This window comes from Columba livia, chromosome 1, assembly GCF_036013475.1.
Source record: "Columba livia isolate bColLiv1 breed racing homer chromosome 1, bColLiv1.pat.W.v2, whole genome shotgun sequence".
Lineage (NCBI taxonomy): Eukaryota > Metazoa > Chordata > Aves > Columbiformes > Columbidae > Columba > Columba livia.
The window spans coordinates 43,234,805-43,254,441 of NC_088602.1; the positions used below are offsets into that span (position 1 = coordinate 43,234,805).

The following is a 19,637-nucleotide window of genomic DNA, read 5'->3' on the forward strand; positions in this document are numbered from 1 at the left end:
TCTCCCTGGGGAGCCTGTTCCAGTGCTCCAGCACCCTCTGGGGGAAGAACCTTTTCCTAATGACCAACCTAAACCTCTCCTGGCAAATCTTCCTGACATTCCCTCGGGTTCTGACAGTGGTCGCTAAAGAGAAGAGTTCGCCGCTTGCCCCTCCTCCTCCCCTTGTGAGGAAGCTACCGTGTAGACCACGATGAGGTCTCCTTCAGGCGAACAAAGTGACGAATAAAACGCAATGTTTCCGCCCGGTTTCGAACCGGGGACCTTTCGCGTGTTAGGCGAACGTGATAACCACTACACTACGGAAACGCCCACTTGTGAGAGACCTGACTCGCCTCGGAATTGAATCCGGTACCTCTCGCACCCAAAATGTGACTCGTACCCCTAGTACAACGAGCCAGGGTAGGCACCCCACTGCTTCAAAGGGGAACTGAAAAACCATTATTAGTGTCCAAGAAGATTTCAGGCCAGCAATGGAAACACTTGGTAAGTTTTACACACCTGAAAAGGCGGATTATATATTACGGTTTTGAAGGCGGATTGTATGATTGTGTATTATGGTTTTGAATGAGGCATGTGGACACTGCTGCAGTTTCTTTTTAAGGCATTTTGAATTCTGAAATCCCTAGACTAGTTTTGTACTATAATCCTTTTCATTTACCTTATTTCTCTCTATATATACCTTAGACTTTTCATAGCAATTTTGTCTTCAACCCTTAATTCTCCACTTGAGTCTTATCTTCTTTCTAGATGCCATGTATACACTTACAGTGTTGTAAAAGTCTGAGTCAGAGGCAGATAGGATAAGATCTCACCTGGAAGCAACCGAGAATTAGAGCTTTTTCTGTTATTACTGTTGACTGTCTCTGCAACTTCTGTGTAAGGTGGCCTGTGAACTTGTTCATCTTCTGCCACTGAAATGACTTCAAAGGGTAATACCAGCATCTGTTTCCCAGAGGTGTGCTTGTTATTGATCAGCTCGCAAAGAAGGTAATACTTTATCTCTGTCCCCTTCAATTGTTAAATTGAGTTCAGATTGTTCAAGAGATCCATGTGGAAACTTATTTCTGGCTTCCAATATATCATCCCATCACTGAAAAGGCAGATTCTGCAGCATCAGTTTGGTCACAGTGAACAGTAGCCAAATGGTTATTAGTTGCTTCTGAATGGAGCTGAAAACAATGTCTGCATGCTCAGAAACCTGCCAAACGAGCTTGTTTGCTGCATCTATATTTTACCAGATCTTTCTAAAGAGTATCTTTATAACCCAGTTTCTCCTTATTGTATCACTATTTGCTTGCATCGTGACAGCTGAAAGCTCTTTTCCACCAGCCCTACGTTCTCTTCCAGCCTCATTCTCCTAGCCTGCTTTTCTAACCACAACATTCCTCTTCTTCCCCCCACTTTGCAATTCACCCAATAATTGGCACCCCCAAAACAAAAGCACTTTTTAAACTACAAAATCCTTCAGCCCTAGGTAAATATACTTGTACTAGGACACAACTTCACAGATGCAGCCAGTGAAGCCCAAAGACACCCCTTGTCTCTCTACAGCTTTAAAACATCAATTTTAACCTTTCCATACCTCAGCTGCCCAACCTGCCTGGTAACACGTACCTGATAGAGAATCCAACGAGCCAAATTAACTGTTTCAAAGTCTTCTGTATCTTAATGTGGGTAAAATCTATAGAGTTACTTGTTGGTTACCTAGCAGTACAAACCAGTTTCAAGAAAGCAATGTGAAAAAATAAAGTATATTTTAAAGGGAGGATCTGTTCCAGGTCATCATTTCCAAATTTCCCTGTTTGGCCTGTGTACTCAATACAAATTGAATGGGGAAGTTCACTCTAAGTATAGTTACTTTCTTTATCCCCAACAGCTGTTCTTTTTGTTATTATCCATATAATTTCCTCACTTTTACTTATTTATTGCTACAAAACTGATCTGAGAACTGATTGATAAAGTTGCTACAGTTTCCATTCTTATTACTTAAACAAACTACACCTACACTAGAATAGGTGCTTTGTTAATCCTCTCTTTATTCACTTACTGTATCTTCTTACACATCTTGATGTTTGTGCAACTCATTCTTCAGGCCTCCTGATATGGAAGATCAAAAAGATGTGAATCCTTAAACATATCCCAGCAATTTCTATTCTAGATTTGATAGCTGCTATTTATAGGATAAAATGTTGCTCCTTGCTAAACTGGATACAGAAGATGTTACGACTACAAGAGAAGTGTAGGGGAAAGGAACCTGAGAGTCCTGGTGGACAACGGGATGACCATGAGCCAGCACTGTGACATTGTGGCCAGGAAGGCCAATGGCATCCTGGGGTGTATTAGAAAGGGGGTGGTTAGTAGATCGAGAGAGGTTCTCCTTCCCCTCTACTCTGCCCTGGTGAGACCACATCTGGAATATTGTGTCCAGTTCTGGGCCCCTCAGTTCCAGAAGGACAGGGAACTGCTGGAGAGGGTCCAGCGTAGGGCAACGAAGATGATTAAGGAAGTGGAGCATCTCCCTTATGAGGAAAGGCTGAGGGAGCTGGGTCTCTTTAGCTTGGAGAAGAGGAGACTGAGGGGTGACCTTATTAATGTTTATAAATATATAAAGGGTGAGTGCCATGAGGGTGGAGCCAGGCTCTTCTTGGTGGCAAACAATGATAGGACAAGGGGTAATGGGATCAAGCTGGAACACAAGAGGTTCCACTTAAATTTGAGAAAAAACTTCCCAGTGAGGGTGACAGAGCACTGGAACAGGCTGCCCAGGGAGGTCGTGGAGTCTCCTTCCCTGGAGACATTGAAAACCCGCCTGGACATGTTCCTGTGCAACCTCACCTAGGTGTTCCTGGTCCAGCAGGGCGATTGGACTAGATGGTCTTCTGAGATCCCTTCCAATCCCAAACATACTGTGATACTGTGAAGGGCGTCATGTGTGTAAGTTTTGTGAACCATGAAAACCTGAGGTTGGAAGGGACCTGTGAAGGTCAACTAGGCTAACCTGCTTTCAACTGGGCAAAGTTAGATCAGACTTCTCAGGGCCTTGCTCACCTCAGGTTTGAAAACCTCCAAAGATGGAGATCCCAGAATTTGTCTGGGAAAACTGTTCTAGTACTTCATCACTCTCATTTTGATCCTCCCTCCATCCCCTCATATCCAGTTGGAGTTTCCTTTGTTGTAACTAGTACCTGTTTCTTCTTGTCCTCTTGCTGTACACAGCAAGATGAATCTGGCTCTGTCTTGATGATCCAAATTTAGAGGACCAATTAACTAATTCACTGGACTATGGCAACCATTATTACTATAACTTGTGTGAAGAAATCATGTTTATCCACAGATTATGTGCAAATTCTCCCAAATTGCTTAGTGGTATTTGATCTTTGGGTGAACATTCCCAAAGTTTCCAAGTACTCTGGATGCCTAAATTTTTTTTCATTTCTAACTTGTTTCCTTTTAAGAGCTTGAATTTCAGAAGTCTTTGTTTCCTCTCCCTTTGAAAATGAAGCTTCTTACAGAAGAGGCTTCTGTTTGAAGTGGTATGATACTGACGATGGTGGAACTACCATCATTGATCAGAGCGAGATCCTGCTCAGCAAAGCCACACTAATAAATTCCCCAGTATCTCATGGGTGGGTTAGACAACAACTACTGAAGAAGTAAGTTTCACAGAACCCTTGACCTAGGACAGTTTCTTTTACGAAAGGTATTGAAAACGTCTGAAGTTTGGCTGACAAAACTAGAATTACCTGTAATCAGGAGTAACGCTTGAAAATCTTGGCCTCAGGCTTTGTTTATTGGACAGTCTTGTGCCAAATAACATGTAGTAAGTAAATAACGAAGCAATTTTGAAGAATTTATAGCACCTTCAACAAATAAGGAGGTTTACCTTTCAGGTCAGAAAACAGCATTAAATCTCTTTCCATAGGAAAAAAAAAATATAAAAAAAATAATTCTTTCTCAGTTGAGCTTGTCAGTTCCTCAGGGATTTTCCTAACACTTTAGGAATCTAGCTACTGACTCCGAACTTCCTCAGGATCTGACCATAAGCTACTACCAAGTTACAGGCAAGATACATTTAGGGTGACCTCTTCTTGTTTTTGACCTGAGCTTTGACAGAGCTTAATTCTGCTGTACCGAGGAGTACCAACATCTCACTACCTATTGGCCCATTCCACCTCGGCCCTGTTAAATCCCAGCTCCTATTAACTGAGAAAGCAATGACTTACTAATTGTGACAGGGTGGAACTTAACGTGAGGGCAGTTTCCTTCCTGCTGGAAGAAACTATTTCCTGGGCTGCTTGAAAACACACAGGGAGGTTGTTAGCCTGGTAGTGTACAGACCATGTAGTTTGGGGAGCGAGCTGGACTGAGGGATGAGTTTACTTTTTCCGTGACCTGCTTTAACTGTGCCAGAGCTTAGAGCAGGGGAGCTGACCCTGGCATGGCCAGGACACTTCCTAACATAGAAATGTGGGACATTCTAATGCAGACAGAGATTGCGATTGCCCTATACGCAGCTAGCCAAAATCCTAATCAACTAGCCAGCGTGCTGCCGGCATGCAGGAAGGCTGTCAGCCTCACACTTGCAGTTCCCAGGCCACGGAGGGATAATGACAAGGGCTGGTCCAAGAAAGATAATGTGCTTTCCCAAACAAGCCTGCTCCCTAATGAAAGCCGGAACATTCATGTAGGTATGGTTCAGAAAGGAAGGGATGGGAAAGGAAGGAAAGAGAAAAGATGGGAAGGCAAGGCGAGGAAGGGCAATAAGGGAGAATACCGAAAATCAATCATGTATCTCTGACTTCTGAATTTTCTGTAAACAAAACTATGTTACTTCCAGTTTTATTCTTCAATAACCACCTTTACATTAAAAAAAAAAATCACTTTTTTTCTTTTTCAATAACACAGATATGCGAAGCCGAAAGTATTTTTCTCCAAATGCCCATCTAAATGTTTAAATACTTGCTGTTTGTTCAAGATGTGTTAGGAGACTGAAGTTTTATCAAGTGAAGGAGATTTGAGACAAAACCCACTGGATTACCCCTGCAGTTTTGTAGTTAGGGGAATAATATGTTTTGTTCCATCAATGTGTCCACTTTACATTATTCAGCACAAAGCTTTGTGAAATAAGAATCATGGGAATATCACCATATAAAGGAAAAAGGTACAAATAACAGCTTCATAAACTGAGAAATGTACATAAATAAATCATGTAGATGGGGGCAGTTTGCTTAGCTGGCAGGAAAAAAAAATATGGAAAATCTGCTTGTTAAACAATAACCACAGAGTGTGCTTTTATGATGTTTTTCACCATAGTAATTCATATTAGAGATAGAAGCAGTTGCATGTTAAATAAAATCATTCAGCATTGTTCTCCTCACATTACAAAGAGCTGACTTATGTTGTTTTTAGATGCCTCCCATTAGAAAGTAAATATACCTCTGATGTTATACATTTCAGAAAATTTAATAAAGATGAACTGTAAATAAAGTCACAGGGAGATTTCAGACAGTTTTATTAGCAGATTGTTGAAAAGAAAAGAAAATTAAATACAATAACAGTAAACGTGGTTCTCACATTGAAACCAGGCTCAAATAACTAGGCTACCATAGAAAAATTTCCAATTCTTGCATTATGATGTAAAAACAGATTTTTGTACAGATTTTGTACAACAAAATTCGTAATAACCTTTTTTCATTTTTAGAAAACTTTAAATATATAGATAAAAATAGACAATTTTCATAGGTCCTACATGAAGATGAGTATGTTCTGTTCCAAGGGCTTGCATAGAGCGCAAATGTGGTTATAATATAGAACAACTAGACATTAATATCTTTAAGATTACAAAAGCTTATAAACAATAACATGAGCACAACTTTTCTTCATAATCTATGCAAAAAAAAAAAATCAAAATCAAAAACCAAAAACAAAATACCAACCCAAAACTGTATAACTAAAGAGGGGCAAAAAATTCAACTTACGGTAACATCTCATGGTCTGTAATATTTACACGGTTTTTAGCAAGATTCTTTCTAACCATCCAGCTTATAAATTGGTTCCCCCTTAATCCTTAACATTTCCATTTAGGTACCAAGCCAAACACTGAGGCATTCCCAAAGGTCTTGAAAGTATATACTGTAAAACTACTAAACCTACTTACAGGTGACTCTATGCAAGGAGCAGAGCAATGGTAGATGCTACTACATATTTCAGTTGTAGGCTTTTAATTCTCTTTCAGATATGAATGATTGAAAAGCTTGCCACAAGTCCATCTAACTTTACAGCTGTTAACCCTTTAAAGACTGCATATGAAAAAACTGGAGTACAGAATCCCATATGTGTTCAAGCAACTATGAAAATTATGAAAGAACTGTGGTTAGAAAATAATGTCACTACAAAGATCTAGGTAACAATATTTAATGAAAAATATTGCTCAATATTTCTATTAAAAAAAATTACCGTGATGTGAACTTGTATATACATCTTTCTACTGTTAAAAAAACCTTGTGGTGGAGTAAATATGAACTGCACAAAATAAATGTGTACCAGTATTGCAAGGAAGACCTACAAACTATAGAAGCTCAGTGCTAGAGTTTACAAAACATTAGATTTTTTTTTGACAAAATAATATTAATATCCAATCAGAGCTATTTTTAAAGAAATATTTGCTTTAAGTTAGGCATCTTAGACATTTAAGGTTTTGATATGTTTCCATGTAATAAATAATATTTTATATGCATAAAACATTAGATGAAGAAAGCATAATCACAAAACTTACAGTAATAGCACTGATTCACAAAATCAGTCTTTAAAGGGGTAACCCAAAAGTATGCAAAGCAAAGAACGTAACTTTTCGTAATGTAATAAGCACTGTGTTGCAGCTTACTTCCAGTTATCAGCACAAAGGTGAAAACACATATTGTAGCTTTCATAAAGACAGTGAAAGTAACACATAACCACCCACCCCTAAGACAAGGAGGGAAGGACAATAGACTTCAACCGTATCACTCAGTTCTACGTGGAATTGGACTGATACATCAAGTGTTTGTTAGGTTTTCTTTTTTTTTTCCTTTTTTTTTAAGCAACATTGACGTAATATGACATTAACATATAAAAATATTTCTGGCATTTTGACTCGCTGCTCAGCCACAGTCCATTCTTAAAAGTGCACTAATCAGGGCACTAAGCAGGGCTCAATATACAAATAAAAGTGGCTGATACAGAATTCTGACTTGTTACCAGATGCTTAAGATCTCATTCAGTAATACTGTGACTTCAGGACAAATATTTACATGCCTGCATGCGTTAAAACTAGAAAGGTGTCTTTCTGACCAACAGGGTGACAAAACAATATTATCTAAAATTTTCATTTCCTAAACTCTAGATTTCTACTGCATACATAATACCTTCCTTGTGTGATTTGTGTTATATACTGTACATGTGACCAACAGTTTGATAAGAAGCAAAGTCTTTCATTTCATAAACCCCTGCCAGTTTACAACGAGAAATTATTACTCTTTTGATCGCATTTTTTTATTTTAGGAAAAGAGACTTTGTGAACAGTAAAGCAGTTTGTTTACATTCAGCATTTCTTTTCACTTACACAAAATTCCATTTCACTTAATGTAGTCTAACATACATGTGTTGGTCTCTTGGAAAGCATGTGGAAAAAATGTCTTTAAGAAGAAAACCCACGATCATAGTTTGAAAACTGAATGTAGCAATTTTTTTTCATTTGCCTTTTTTTTTTTCCTTTTTTTTTTTTTTTTTTTTTTTAAATAAGAATCCTCATATGCCCTCTACAAGTTCATTTCTGAGCTGTCTTGCTGGTTTCGGTATGATTTAACAGTCTGTAAGTGTACTTGGACACCGCTGGAAGGATCATTTGATGTGCTCAAATACAGAATCATCAGAGGAGGCCAGAGTCTGCATTCCTTGAAAAAGGGAATACTCAGCCTTGTTCTGACCTGCCTGTAATTTTGGATACAATAGTCCGGCGCAGAGACACAGATTTTCACTGTAAGAAGAGTGCTACTGTACATTTACAAACATTCTCAAGGTCTCCGGGTTGAGCCACAGGAGACAACCAAAGGAGGACACTCTTGCAGAATTCTTTACATTTTTGAAGAACATTGATAAATGAAGTTGAGGAAGTTGGCTTGAAAATGCTTTGTTTCCACAGAACTCCTTATGAGCCAATGTCTTACTGTAAAGTTCTTTACCGTAGCACAGGTATCTTCAGCAGGAAAAATTCAATACATGACAGTAGTTTTCAAATAAAGTCTTCCATCTAGAATACGAAAAACAAACATTTGTTTTATATATTTATATCTGCAATGAATTGAAAAGAGGAAAAACCTCACAAGATCTAAAAATTCAGCAAAGGTAGTCTTTCCATAAATCTGTAAAATGCTACTTACAGTACTTTATGTTTAAAAAAACCCCAACAAACCTGAATATCACCATTGCAATTTCATCTGACAGTGGTCAAATTAACTCCATTAAAAATTACATGCACTTTGCAAGTTGTGAATACTGTAACACCTTCTAAAGCTTTAATATATGCTGCACTCCTATCAGTGCTAGGGCACTAGCAATGTAGGTGGAGCCTCTGTGCATGTGTTTTTACTGATATGCAAACTTAACTGAATAGTGCTGAGCAGCAATTATTTCCTTCATGGTTGCAGAGCAAAAATCTCCTTGCATGCAATTGTTAGTACTCCCATCACTAAAGGCATAGCTCATACTTTCTGATTCAGCTGTGTTGTTAAATATACCATGTAATGTAACCATTGTGCACATTTGTAGCTATTTATATAGAACCCAGTATAGGATATTTAATCGCTATCAGTGAAGTATAGCCTCCTTCCCCCATAAATGAGATTAACTGAACAATTACTATGTTAAAGATGTAAGCACATCTCTCTCAACGTTTTTCCATCCAAGTGAGGAGCATATTTTTAAGTGAGATATGTGTGATGGAGAGGGAACCGGAGAAACAATAAGCTCACCTACCCAGTAACTGTTGATCTAGAAAAACTTGAAAAGAACATTCTGCCATAATGTATTTTCTCTGAATTTACAAGTATAAAGCAATTTTTTCTTCACTAGGGACATGAATAACTTACATGTGTCTGTTCCCAGACCAATACAAAGATTTTATTTTAAACAGGAAACAGATAGAAAAATTGGTACATTATTATTTTCTACTGTCTTGTAGGATAGAAAGCATTGCTCCCTTGTGAGTAAAGCACATCATGAAGCATACTGAATCTCCAATGTGCATAATTATGAAACATTACTTATATTTTAGAATATAATGCATCTGGAAGTATGAGCTGTATCTCAGGTCTTGAAGTCCGCATGAAGCCCTGCTTTTCGTCCAAGTGAAATCAGTAAATGTTTATAAGTTTTCAGAGGGTTTTGTTTCTTTTGATTTTCTCAGTTTAACCTTTTTGTTCCAAATCAATCTGTAAAATTCTTATTAGATACACAGAAAAACAATTGTGTGAAATGAACCCATATAAATCAGTACTGAAATTTTTCAAACACTTGGCTATCATCAAAATGTGTGGCATCGTTCCCACAAGCTTACTGTAATTGTTGAGACATAGAAAAGTTTAACTTAAAAGCAGCCAAATATACATCACATACAGCTGGGAAAACTCATCCCTTCTGCACACCCCTTTCCAGTTTTTATTGCCTGGTTTCTATCAGAACTGCAGGGGAAAAAAGGAACCAGCAGAATCATGGTGATTCTCATACAAGGTCCCTCTGGTTTTCCTTTTCCACCACCTTTTGCTACTTTTACCATATTTACATTTTCCTGGGTTTTTTTTTATATTCCTAGCTTTTTTGGCAGAGTAGATGATATCTTTCCCACCACTTAGAGCGCTTCCACTAGGCACCACTTCCACATTCCCTTTGCTCTTTATGATCTGTGTGCACTGAAGAGAGATAAAAAGAAATGGAGTAAGGCCTTAACTTGAAGACTTTTTTTCCTCTTTGATGCATGAAGAGCAACCAAAATGCTTATGGGAATTCAGGAGAGAAAGAAGAAACCTCTGAAATGGAGCTTGGCAAAACTGAAGGCCAGATAAACCACCTTAAAAGAAAACCAGCATCATCAAGTACAGGATAGCTAGAGCTACTAGTGGCTATGGTTGCATATAATTCTCCCAAACATATTGAATAAACACAATAGACATTTACAGCACTAAAGCTGTCTGGATACCTCTGTAGGAGAATTACTTTGCATATATACCAGCACTTTGGCTATCCTGAACACACACTTGCTGATGAGTGCTATGCATAATTCCCACACCTAAACATTAAGATAACCTACAGTCAGTAACTTGTATTTTGCTTTACTATATTAGATCTCCATGTACCTTTTGAAATAAAATATTTATTAAAACATATTCGCAATTAAAAATACAGCTTGAGGAAGCAGAATCCATGTAGCAACCAACAAAAGATGAACAATCTGCAGAGAATAGCATCACATTTTGAAAAGTCAGCTCTATTTTAAACTGCTTAAGGACCTAACCTGGCAGTGAAGTCAATAGAGGTTTTTCATTTTTAATGGAAGACACTATCAGATCCTGTATTCTGTATCCATAGACGAGGAGCAATAATAGAAATGGGCAGCTGTAGAAAGCATCTTACTTACAAAATAAAAGGATATTTGTTTATATAACTTGCCAACATTTAGGATGGATGTATACAATAAGCATAAATCTTCCTGTTCCTCAACTGACTATGTGATGGACCTTTAAAAGTGCAATTAAATCATCCGTATTGATAATGGACTTAAAATGCCATCTAGGAAGTCAGCAGTTGAACTAATCTCATTGCTAGACTTATTGTAACACAGATATGCTCTCTATTAACATGTTTGACTAAGTCTCCTAACATATGGGAAATCACAGCAAGCATCAGACGCATCAAGTTTAAAATAAATCCTGTCATGTTATGACATAGATACAACAGTTCCATGATTAAGTAATACTTAATATACTTGAAAGTTGCTAAGAATTGTGAAATATTTCCTTTATTTTCTCAAGATTAGTCATGGGAAGAATGACATGCCAAATGAATATCCTTCCTTTTAGTGTCGACACGGTAAAAATCACAATCTATGCACACAAAATCTATCTGTAGAACTGCCCACCACCCTCTCAAATTGTGCGTTTGGGAGAAGATGGAGGAATAATTTCTCTAAGCCTTATACTTTTCTTTCAGCATATTCCTGTGCATAGCTGAGAAGTTGCTGTAGACACTCACGAAGAATGTACACCAGGCAAAAGCACTGCACTTCACAAGTATGAAGCCTTCAAACCGTGCTAGGAAAAAGAGAGGCAACTCACAGCTCTGCAGAGGAATGATAACATTGCATCATGATATGGTGACCAAATACAATAACTATATCTGATTGCCATCCCTTTCCCTATTCAGACTCCTATTTCCTTCCTCCCAACCATTTCTTTCAATTCCCATCGCTCAGAGGTTCTTTCGAAATGACTGGAACTTCTCAACGTTGTTGCCAAAGCCACCTGAATCACTTTCGCCTCTAGGTGTAGCCAGCGTTCCTATCTGAACACCAGTGGAGTGTTGCCACTAACAGGCCTTCATGACTCCAAGGTTAAAATCACAAGCAAAACCTACAAATCATGAGGGTGATCAGTGATCAGCGAATCAAACAAACTCATCCTTCATAACTTTAATGTGAAAAGGTCACTACTCCTAAATCCCAAATCATGAGCACGCCTCTGCCTCCTGCCCCCAAACAGCTATATGTGTGCTGCGTTACCTTCTAATGTTAACAAATGCAGAATTCGTCTATCTTCATAAAAACAATTTTATGTAAAACAAATATGGAGTATACTAGTCACACAAACATTGATCTATGCACACAAAATATATACTACACAAATGCACACACAGTGTTCTCTAAAAATGTTTATAACGTTTGAATATATCTTTAGCCTACTGAGAATTGCTGATCTGTGGCAAAGTTTTCCACATACTTTTATATACAACGTAAATACATAAAACTCCCTTTCACTCTTAGGAAGTCAAGCAAAAACAAAAACTGGGAAAATACTGCTAAACGTCTAAATAGAAGCGTGCATGATTAGCAGATTGTTATCTGTTTTAATTGCTCTTTTGCAAATGGCAATGTTCAGCAAGATCACACAAGCTCATGCTAGTAACTCAAACTGAAAACACCACTACTCCTAAATCTCATTTGTTTTTGTCTGTGGACTGATAGGACAGAAATTCTAGCGAGAGTGAGGGAGTATTTTTTTAGATCAACCCTTTTTAATTAAGACTCATTTTGAGGTTTTTGAATGAACATGCCCAAATAGTTAGAGGGTCATAAATGTTATAGAAAACAAACAAATGGAACTGACACAAAAGTTTGTAATGCTGAAACAAATAATATGCCTTGAAAAGCATTTCCACAGAGATGTCAGCTGGGAAATGATTCGCATGAGTATTCTGTGGGCAGCTTGTAGCAAATATATCTCTATGGGCCTAACGTTTTCTGAGATAAAAAAATTAACTCACACAAATATTATTCCTATTAATATGCATCCTTGTAAAGTGAGGAAAATCTACAATGAAATGTTAAGTTTGGTTTTAGGTTGCAAACTAAATAAATCATCCATTAGATGGTAAGGCTTGTATTTCTGCCACTCAATGCAAGTCACACAGGGATTGTTTGCCATCTAAACATATCATATTTTAGTTTGTATGCTGAGAGCTGCTTTAAAAATAAACATAATAACAGTGATCGTCACAACTATCATAAGAGAATACTCATCTTTGATTTCTGAAATCTGCAAATCAACATCAAGGGTGTTGGTATAACTCATTAATTCAGTCAATTGCTATTATAGACACACCTACCGACGAAAACTCTCCTCAGTAATAGGATAAAGTATTTCCTGTAGTGAGGGTTTTGAGGAAAATAAACAAACAAAACCCCCCAAAAGAAAAAAAAATGAAATAGAAGTGGTAGCATGTCACAGAGAGCTAATAAGAAAGAAACCCACAGAGTCCGGGTTAAAAACAAAAAAGGATAAAATAATGTATGAGAAGGAAAATGAATGATAAGATTAGAAATTGTAGTGGGAGCTTTGGAAATTTAGGAAGTCAAAGTCTGGATAAGTTTTTGTTTATTCATTTAGTATTATTCTTGTTGTTTTTTTCTGATTGTAATTTCTGAGCCATAGAGCAGTAAATGCCAGCCCACAATCCAGTAGCCCAGTTTTAGTCACCAGACTTCCTAATTGCAATTAACATAATTTTGCCAGATACATGTAGGCCAGTGCCTACAAGGGTCTTAGGGATATTTGAAGAGTTGACCTATTCACCTCTTTGTGCTTTCCAAGTACAGAACACCTACTTTAGATTGGCTTCTCTCTTGTTAATAAGAACACAACTGAAAGAGAGAGGCTGGGAACGTTGTTCCGAGCTCTGACTCTGAAATTATCTGTGATTTCACTTGTTTTTTCTGTTTCTTTTCTCTTTGAACCCTTCTCTCTTTCTTCTCCCTCTCTTTTTAGGTAACAGACATTCTGTGTGGTGATGGTTTTTCAGGTTGTTTTCTTGTCCTTAGCAAAGTAGAGTAGTGTTATCTGACATATATAAGGACCACATTAGTACAAATAACCAAAAAACCCACAATCACTAACATCAAATCACATGCATATACTTATTTAATTGAAACTATAGGTTCTTGGCTCATAAAAATGCACTTGAAGTCCATCTCCACAGCTGTTGACTGAGCTGACCTGAGCTTAGAGACCTCTTTTAAAACCACGTGTTGCAACACAAAATCCCCAGGACCGGCTCATGTGCTCACTAAAGACAGCAGAGACTTCATACTGAAAATCAGTATATACACACTGTTGCCACACCCTACATCCATTAAAAACTGCTAACTTCAGTTCTGGCAAACTGAGGCAATTATGAAGCATTTCTGACTATCTGTGCAAGAAAAGATGGTGTGGCAAGTAAATTAAATAACCTGTAAGTTAGTGTAACTCATATTTTATAACCTAAGAATCATTACATCTCTTTTCCTCAACATTTTATAACCAAGAATATTAGAGTGAAAAATATTATAAGCCCTCCCCAGTCCAACAGGTTAAAAGAAATAAAATATTTGTGACATTAAATGGGGCTGCTTCTATCTAAATGAAAGAAAAGCTGCTCACTTGTGCTAATGAACATAATAAATTGTGTTTCCTGTTAGGAAGTAGCTTTATTGAAAATGGCAGCTATTTTCTCAGAAGTTATTTCCAGGCACCTGTAATCTAATGAGGTTTGTCCCTTTCAAAGAACAGTTGTACGTGCATGCCCGAATGCACACAACCTCTTCAGCCCAGAGCTGATAAAAGCATCTGCAAGCCACAGCTCAAGCACATTTAAATTATATAACTGGTTGGTTTATTTGTTTTAATAAGATGGGGCAAATGTGAATCACAGTGTACTTCTAACCTTTCATCCAACCTGATGTTTTAATCATTTGGTGGAAGAGAAACAAAACAAAAGAAAAGGATGGCAAACAACTGGTGATGATTCATGTGATAAGACAGCAATGGGAAGTCAAAATAAAGGCAAGCATATTGTGACAGCTGGAAGGGATCTTAGTCAAATTGTGACCCTTCTTCAAAAAACTTAAAGGAAGCAGCTAATTAAGGCTAAAATATATTTTTACATACTCGTCATATATTTTATTCAAAATTGAGACAAAAGAGGATTTATTTTCTACTGAGGCAGGAAGATAAAAATGGGAGTCTAACCTTTTAATCATAGGAAAAATCACTTATGATGAGGTTGAGTCTTTTTCAGAGTTTGCAGAGTGAGACTGAGAACCTAAGTCTCAGCTTTTGCAAAATGCAGTCATGAAGTCAACTGAACATAACTTTCTGTAATTTTCCTAATAAAATGCAAAACGAAAAGGAAAAGACTTCTCCCAGTGATTGAAGTTAATCAGAACGCTTTATAACTCAACACTGAAAAGGAAGGACAGAGGGATCTCACATTGTCACTGACATTGACACTGACAGCAAAATTAGACCATGTTTTGGGGCACATGGATGGAGATCTGCTGCCCTCTTCCCAAGCAGAATTAGAGCGCAGTACAGGCGATGTAGGAAAGCAGGCTCAACTGTTGAGGCTTTGAAATGTCACCTATTTGTTCTTTTAAAAAAGTGCTTATCCAGTTTTTATGCAAAGATGGGTGATTTCACACTGCATGTTCAATAAACTCATGCAAATATGAAGTATGTAAACATATTTGGTCAAACACTATCCTAGTTTGCCCTTTGTATAACACCAATAAATTAGTTTCAAATTTGCATATTGTTATTAATCATACACCTTTCATTTCTCTACTTAACATTCATGTACAAATATATTTGCGTTAATACTCAGTGCAAATATTCAGGAGACTGAGATGTTCACATCTTTCTTTTTAAAACAATAATTTATACTTAGGCAATTTTAATTCTACGTCTGAGTTTCCAGACATGAAATTAAACCATGGATATTTTAAAAAGAGTGTCTAAACATTCTGCAGTTGTTTTAACTATCGAACTGTCAGGATCTTCTTTCAGTAATTTTATCTGTGTTTCTATCATATGTTTCATTATAGCACTGAATACTGTGGGAGCAAGCTAAGGGTCAGCAATCTGGTCTTTAGTAAACTATCAAAGGGATGGACTACCTGAATATGTCACCTTCTATTATTTAAAGATCATATAGAACACACAGAGTTTCCCATTTCAAGCAGTGAAAAGACTGAAATGGGAAGGTGAGAAATTCTTCGAAAGAAATAGATTTAAAAAATCACACTGTCTTTTATTGTTGCCTTATGAACTTAGCAACCATTTTTCTATTTGTATAAACAAAACAAAAACGTATCCAAAAAAAGACAACAGAACTGATTACTTACAAGCACTGAACTTGAGTCACTAAGGCATTGTATTGTGTCAGTTCTGTTGGTAAAAACTCCAAAATAATTGAAAAACCCTAACAACAGAGAAGAAAAAAAAAAACAAAAAACAAAACAAAACACCTTCAGCTGAAGAATCATGTGGAAAAGTTATTAAAAGATGAAGTCACAGCTAAATACGATCAGCTTGTAAGCTACCACAGCTCATTGTGTTTGGTGCTGTTTGTAACACGGTGTGGATAATTCTTGTGCTGAAAAATCTGTCCAGTTTTAAATTCTGCAAACAAGTGTGCTATCGTATTTTCAAAAACATAAACAACTTTTTTTTTTTTTTAATTTTAACTACCTTTTTAGCAAGCCAATCAGCAAGCAATCTCAGATCCAAAAGAACTCTTGAGAAAGAGTTGAGATCTAAGCACTGAAATATGGTTTCTGCCTGACACTTTTTTCTTCTAAAGTCTTGATGGAAACAGAAAATACTGTTTGCCTTTTTTAGTCTGATTGCTCTTCTTTCCACTTTTCTTCTCAATTTTGCCTCCTTTCTTTAGTGCTTTGCTCAAACCACTTTTTTATGCTAAACATCATCACCAAAGTAATCACCTTAGATACAAAACTTCAATCATAAAGTTAATTCTCAAACAGGCTTAAAAAAATTATTATTTTTCTATTTTGAGAAGAAAAAATGAAATCTGAATAAAACACAGCATTTGTTGGAACTTTCAGCAGTTTTTGCTACTGAGTAGAGTTCAAATAACAGAAAATATCTGTGCAAAAGCATACACCAGTTAGTAGTTCTTTAGAACTACCCTTCATACAGACACATACAGAAACACACACACAGATCCTTTCAATCACTGAACTAGAGGCTAACAGTATTAGCACAACACCTGTGTTCACAATTAGAGATCACATAAGTGTTGATTAACACAGATCTTTTATGAAAGTCTGGAAAATGTAACATGGGGCTTCGTTTTCTACTAGGAATGGTTGTGGCCACGGTTAGTACTAGCAATCTCTTGTTTCCATCACCAGACAATGTAATGTTCATTTCCTTCAGCCATATACAAATCATTTATGAAGATAAACTCTTCTAAAACATTATATTTTCTTGAGCTTTAGCCCAGAGTACTTTTTAAAATGTAAGAAAAGTCTTACTTAATACCTACTCCTACGTGGAGCATCTCTTCTGATTCACAGAATCACAAACTTACCTCACTCTACCAGTTACTTCTTTTCTGAATAAATAACTTTCATTTGATGCAATACCTCAGTAACTAAAAGCTAGACTAGTGTTTTGTTATTTTCAGATTAAACACTACAATTACTATAGGAGCATGATCTGGCTTTTCCTTAATCCCAGTTACTGAGATGTCATTTCAAATATTGCAAAGGTTATGGAAAAATGGAGGCCATTTAAAGAAAGCATTTAAGATTTACTACCCATGTTAGCCCGCATACATCAATTCTGGAATGCGTGGAATCCTATTCTAATATCAATATCACATTAACAACGTATTTTTCTTTAATACCCAACCACCCTTGTTCTCATCTGTGTGCTAAAACAGAGTAACAGCCCAATGCCAAACATGAAGAAATAGTCACATGCAGAACAGGAAGAAATGAGGCTGTAAAATAGATAGATTGCACAGTGGCAATCTTACGGAAAATCTATTAAGGATGCATGGGATGTCAAAACATATGCAATATGAGCTTGATGCTTTTAGGTATTTTGTATGAAAGCAAGAATATGGAAGACAATGGCATCAAGCAGTCAGCTCCAGAACCAGCATCAAGGTGACAGAAACCAAACCAGAAGTTATGCCCTAAGAAAGGAGCAATGAAGTCATACATAACCCTTCTACCACACAGAAATACGAATAGACCTTAATGAAGTTCCCGAGGCTTAGCGTGAGTGACATAACTACAAAACTGAAAAAAAACAGCTTATGTTAAATCTGAGGAAGACGACAGATGTATCAGGGGTTTAATCCAGTAGTTAGCTATTAAGCAGTACTTAGGCAAAACGTGTTTGTTCCTGTAAGGAACGAAAAATACCAGCATTTTAAATTACAAGTGACCTCTGTTTCTGCGACAAGTGCTAATGCTGGCTCAGGTAGATTGTTTTTCAATTCATAATTCAAACGAGTTTCCCTAACTGACTGTAAACTTCCATCATGGGCACATCTTCATAGATGCATTTAAGTACTGTGGTGACAAGCCAACCTTTCCCTTTCCCTCTCAGTGGTAACATAATTTCAGATAGGTACTTCAAAATTATTATTCTACCCTCCCAGGAAAAACTCAATTAGCCTGAGGGCCAGGTGGTTTGAATTTGGCACCACTCTGTGTCTTTTCCAATAGAGATTCCTCAGAAAAAACAGCATGTCATGGCAGACTGTGTCCTGGATGCACCCCATGACAGAAATCCCAGACCATATGGAAGCAGCATGCTTTCCCATAGAGAACTTAGCACCGTGGTCCATCATCGAAAAGTAAACAACGGAAAAGAGAATGGCTAAATTAAACCACAGAGCAGTCTCAACCAGAGGCTCTGGGATCAAGTGACTACCTTGCAGTCAGAAGAAATGACCTGTGCAAAATATCTGAAGTGTAAAATTTTCTTGCTTGGAAGTGTGATTTTGTCAAGACAGAGGAAATGAAAAACTTCATAGTTGCCTTTTTTATTTTTTTTCTCCCTAGCTTTCCACTTACACTGTTTATTTTCAATAGCAAGTTATTAATGGCATTGTACAAATCACAGGACCTCCCCTGGAACAATGTTTAGGATGTTGGTTACCCATATAGTATAATACAAGGAACAGAGCCCACAACATGAAAATACAATTAATTGATATGCTTATCATAGAAAAGCAACTGATTATTCCTTGTATATACATTAAATAATAAATAGAGACACAAACCAGCTCTGTTTTCCGTTGCAGGAACTCAGTTCTGGTGTAACCTTCCAAGGTGATAGATGTATGAAAATGGTCTTTAAGATGGCATTTGTGATACTATAGCCTGCAAATGTGGATTTTAAAGCCCATCTAGTGCCACCCCTAATGCTATGCCATTTTAATAGGAACAGAGGCAAGAACTGAGTATATCTTGAATATATTTACTGAATGTGTGGTCTGGTAAAATAGACTTGGCTATGAAGCTAATTTTAGCTGGAAAATCTAAGAGAGTCACAGGTTTTGCAAAAATTCAAAAAAACCTACAGGGAAATTTTATATTGTTAATTCTTAAAGTTAGGACTCTTTTGTGGACTGAATGTTTAAGATCAAACCCTGGAACTATTGCCCATTTGGCACTGGAATAGAATTGATTTTTGCAAGTTTTAATAGTGTTGTAGCATTTCAATACTTTAGCGTTGGGAACCAGATTACTGCTGTGATAGTGTCTGTGACTGTCATAACAAATTTGATGATAAGGTTCAAAGTGGAACTGATCCTCCAGTCAGTTATCCCACTTTTATGCTGCTTCCAGTGTTTTCAGTGAAGCTAAGGAGTCTGATCCAACCACAATATTTTTATGTCCAATTCATCAATGTGCAAACACACTGTGCTCTCTTCAATGGCTATGAGCATGTGTCTTTGAGTCAGAGTATAAAGCCAAAAATGAGAGCAAATTATTGCTGCTTTTTATTTTATGTTTGTATTCAATATAG

The 19,637-nt window shown here is 37.1% G+C and overlaps 1 protein-coding gene and 1 non-coding gene across 9 annotated transcripts in view; both read right to left on the reverse strand.

The window, feature by feature from the left end:
• Positions 1 to 233: 233 nt before the first annotated feature.
• On the reverse strand, positions 234 to 306 carry TRNAV-AAC (transfer RNA valine (anticodon AAC)). Its single transcript has one exon. It is a non-coding gene; the product is annotated as a tRNA-Val (tRNA).
• A 5,189-nt stretch (positions 307 to 5,495) lies between these two features.
• DACH1 (dachshund family transcription factor 1) overlaps positions 5,496 to 19,637 on the reverse strand; it is a 365,083-nt gene continuing 350,941 nt past the window's right edge. For 7 of the 8 annotated variants that reach the window (XM_065055430.1, XM_065055365.1, XM_065055384.1 and 4 more), the window contains one exon: positions 8,117 to 8,287. Coding sequence is in view for 4 of the 8 variants with exons in the window: in XM_065055365.1 (XP_064911437.1) it covers positions 8,250 to 8,287 (38 nt within the window). In the remaining 4 variants the exon portion in view is untranslated. Of the gene's footprint in view, positions 8,288 to 19,637 lie in introns of all 8 variants that reach the window. The other variant, XM_065055411.1, reaches the window with a different exon arrangement.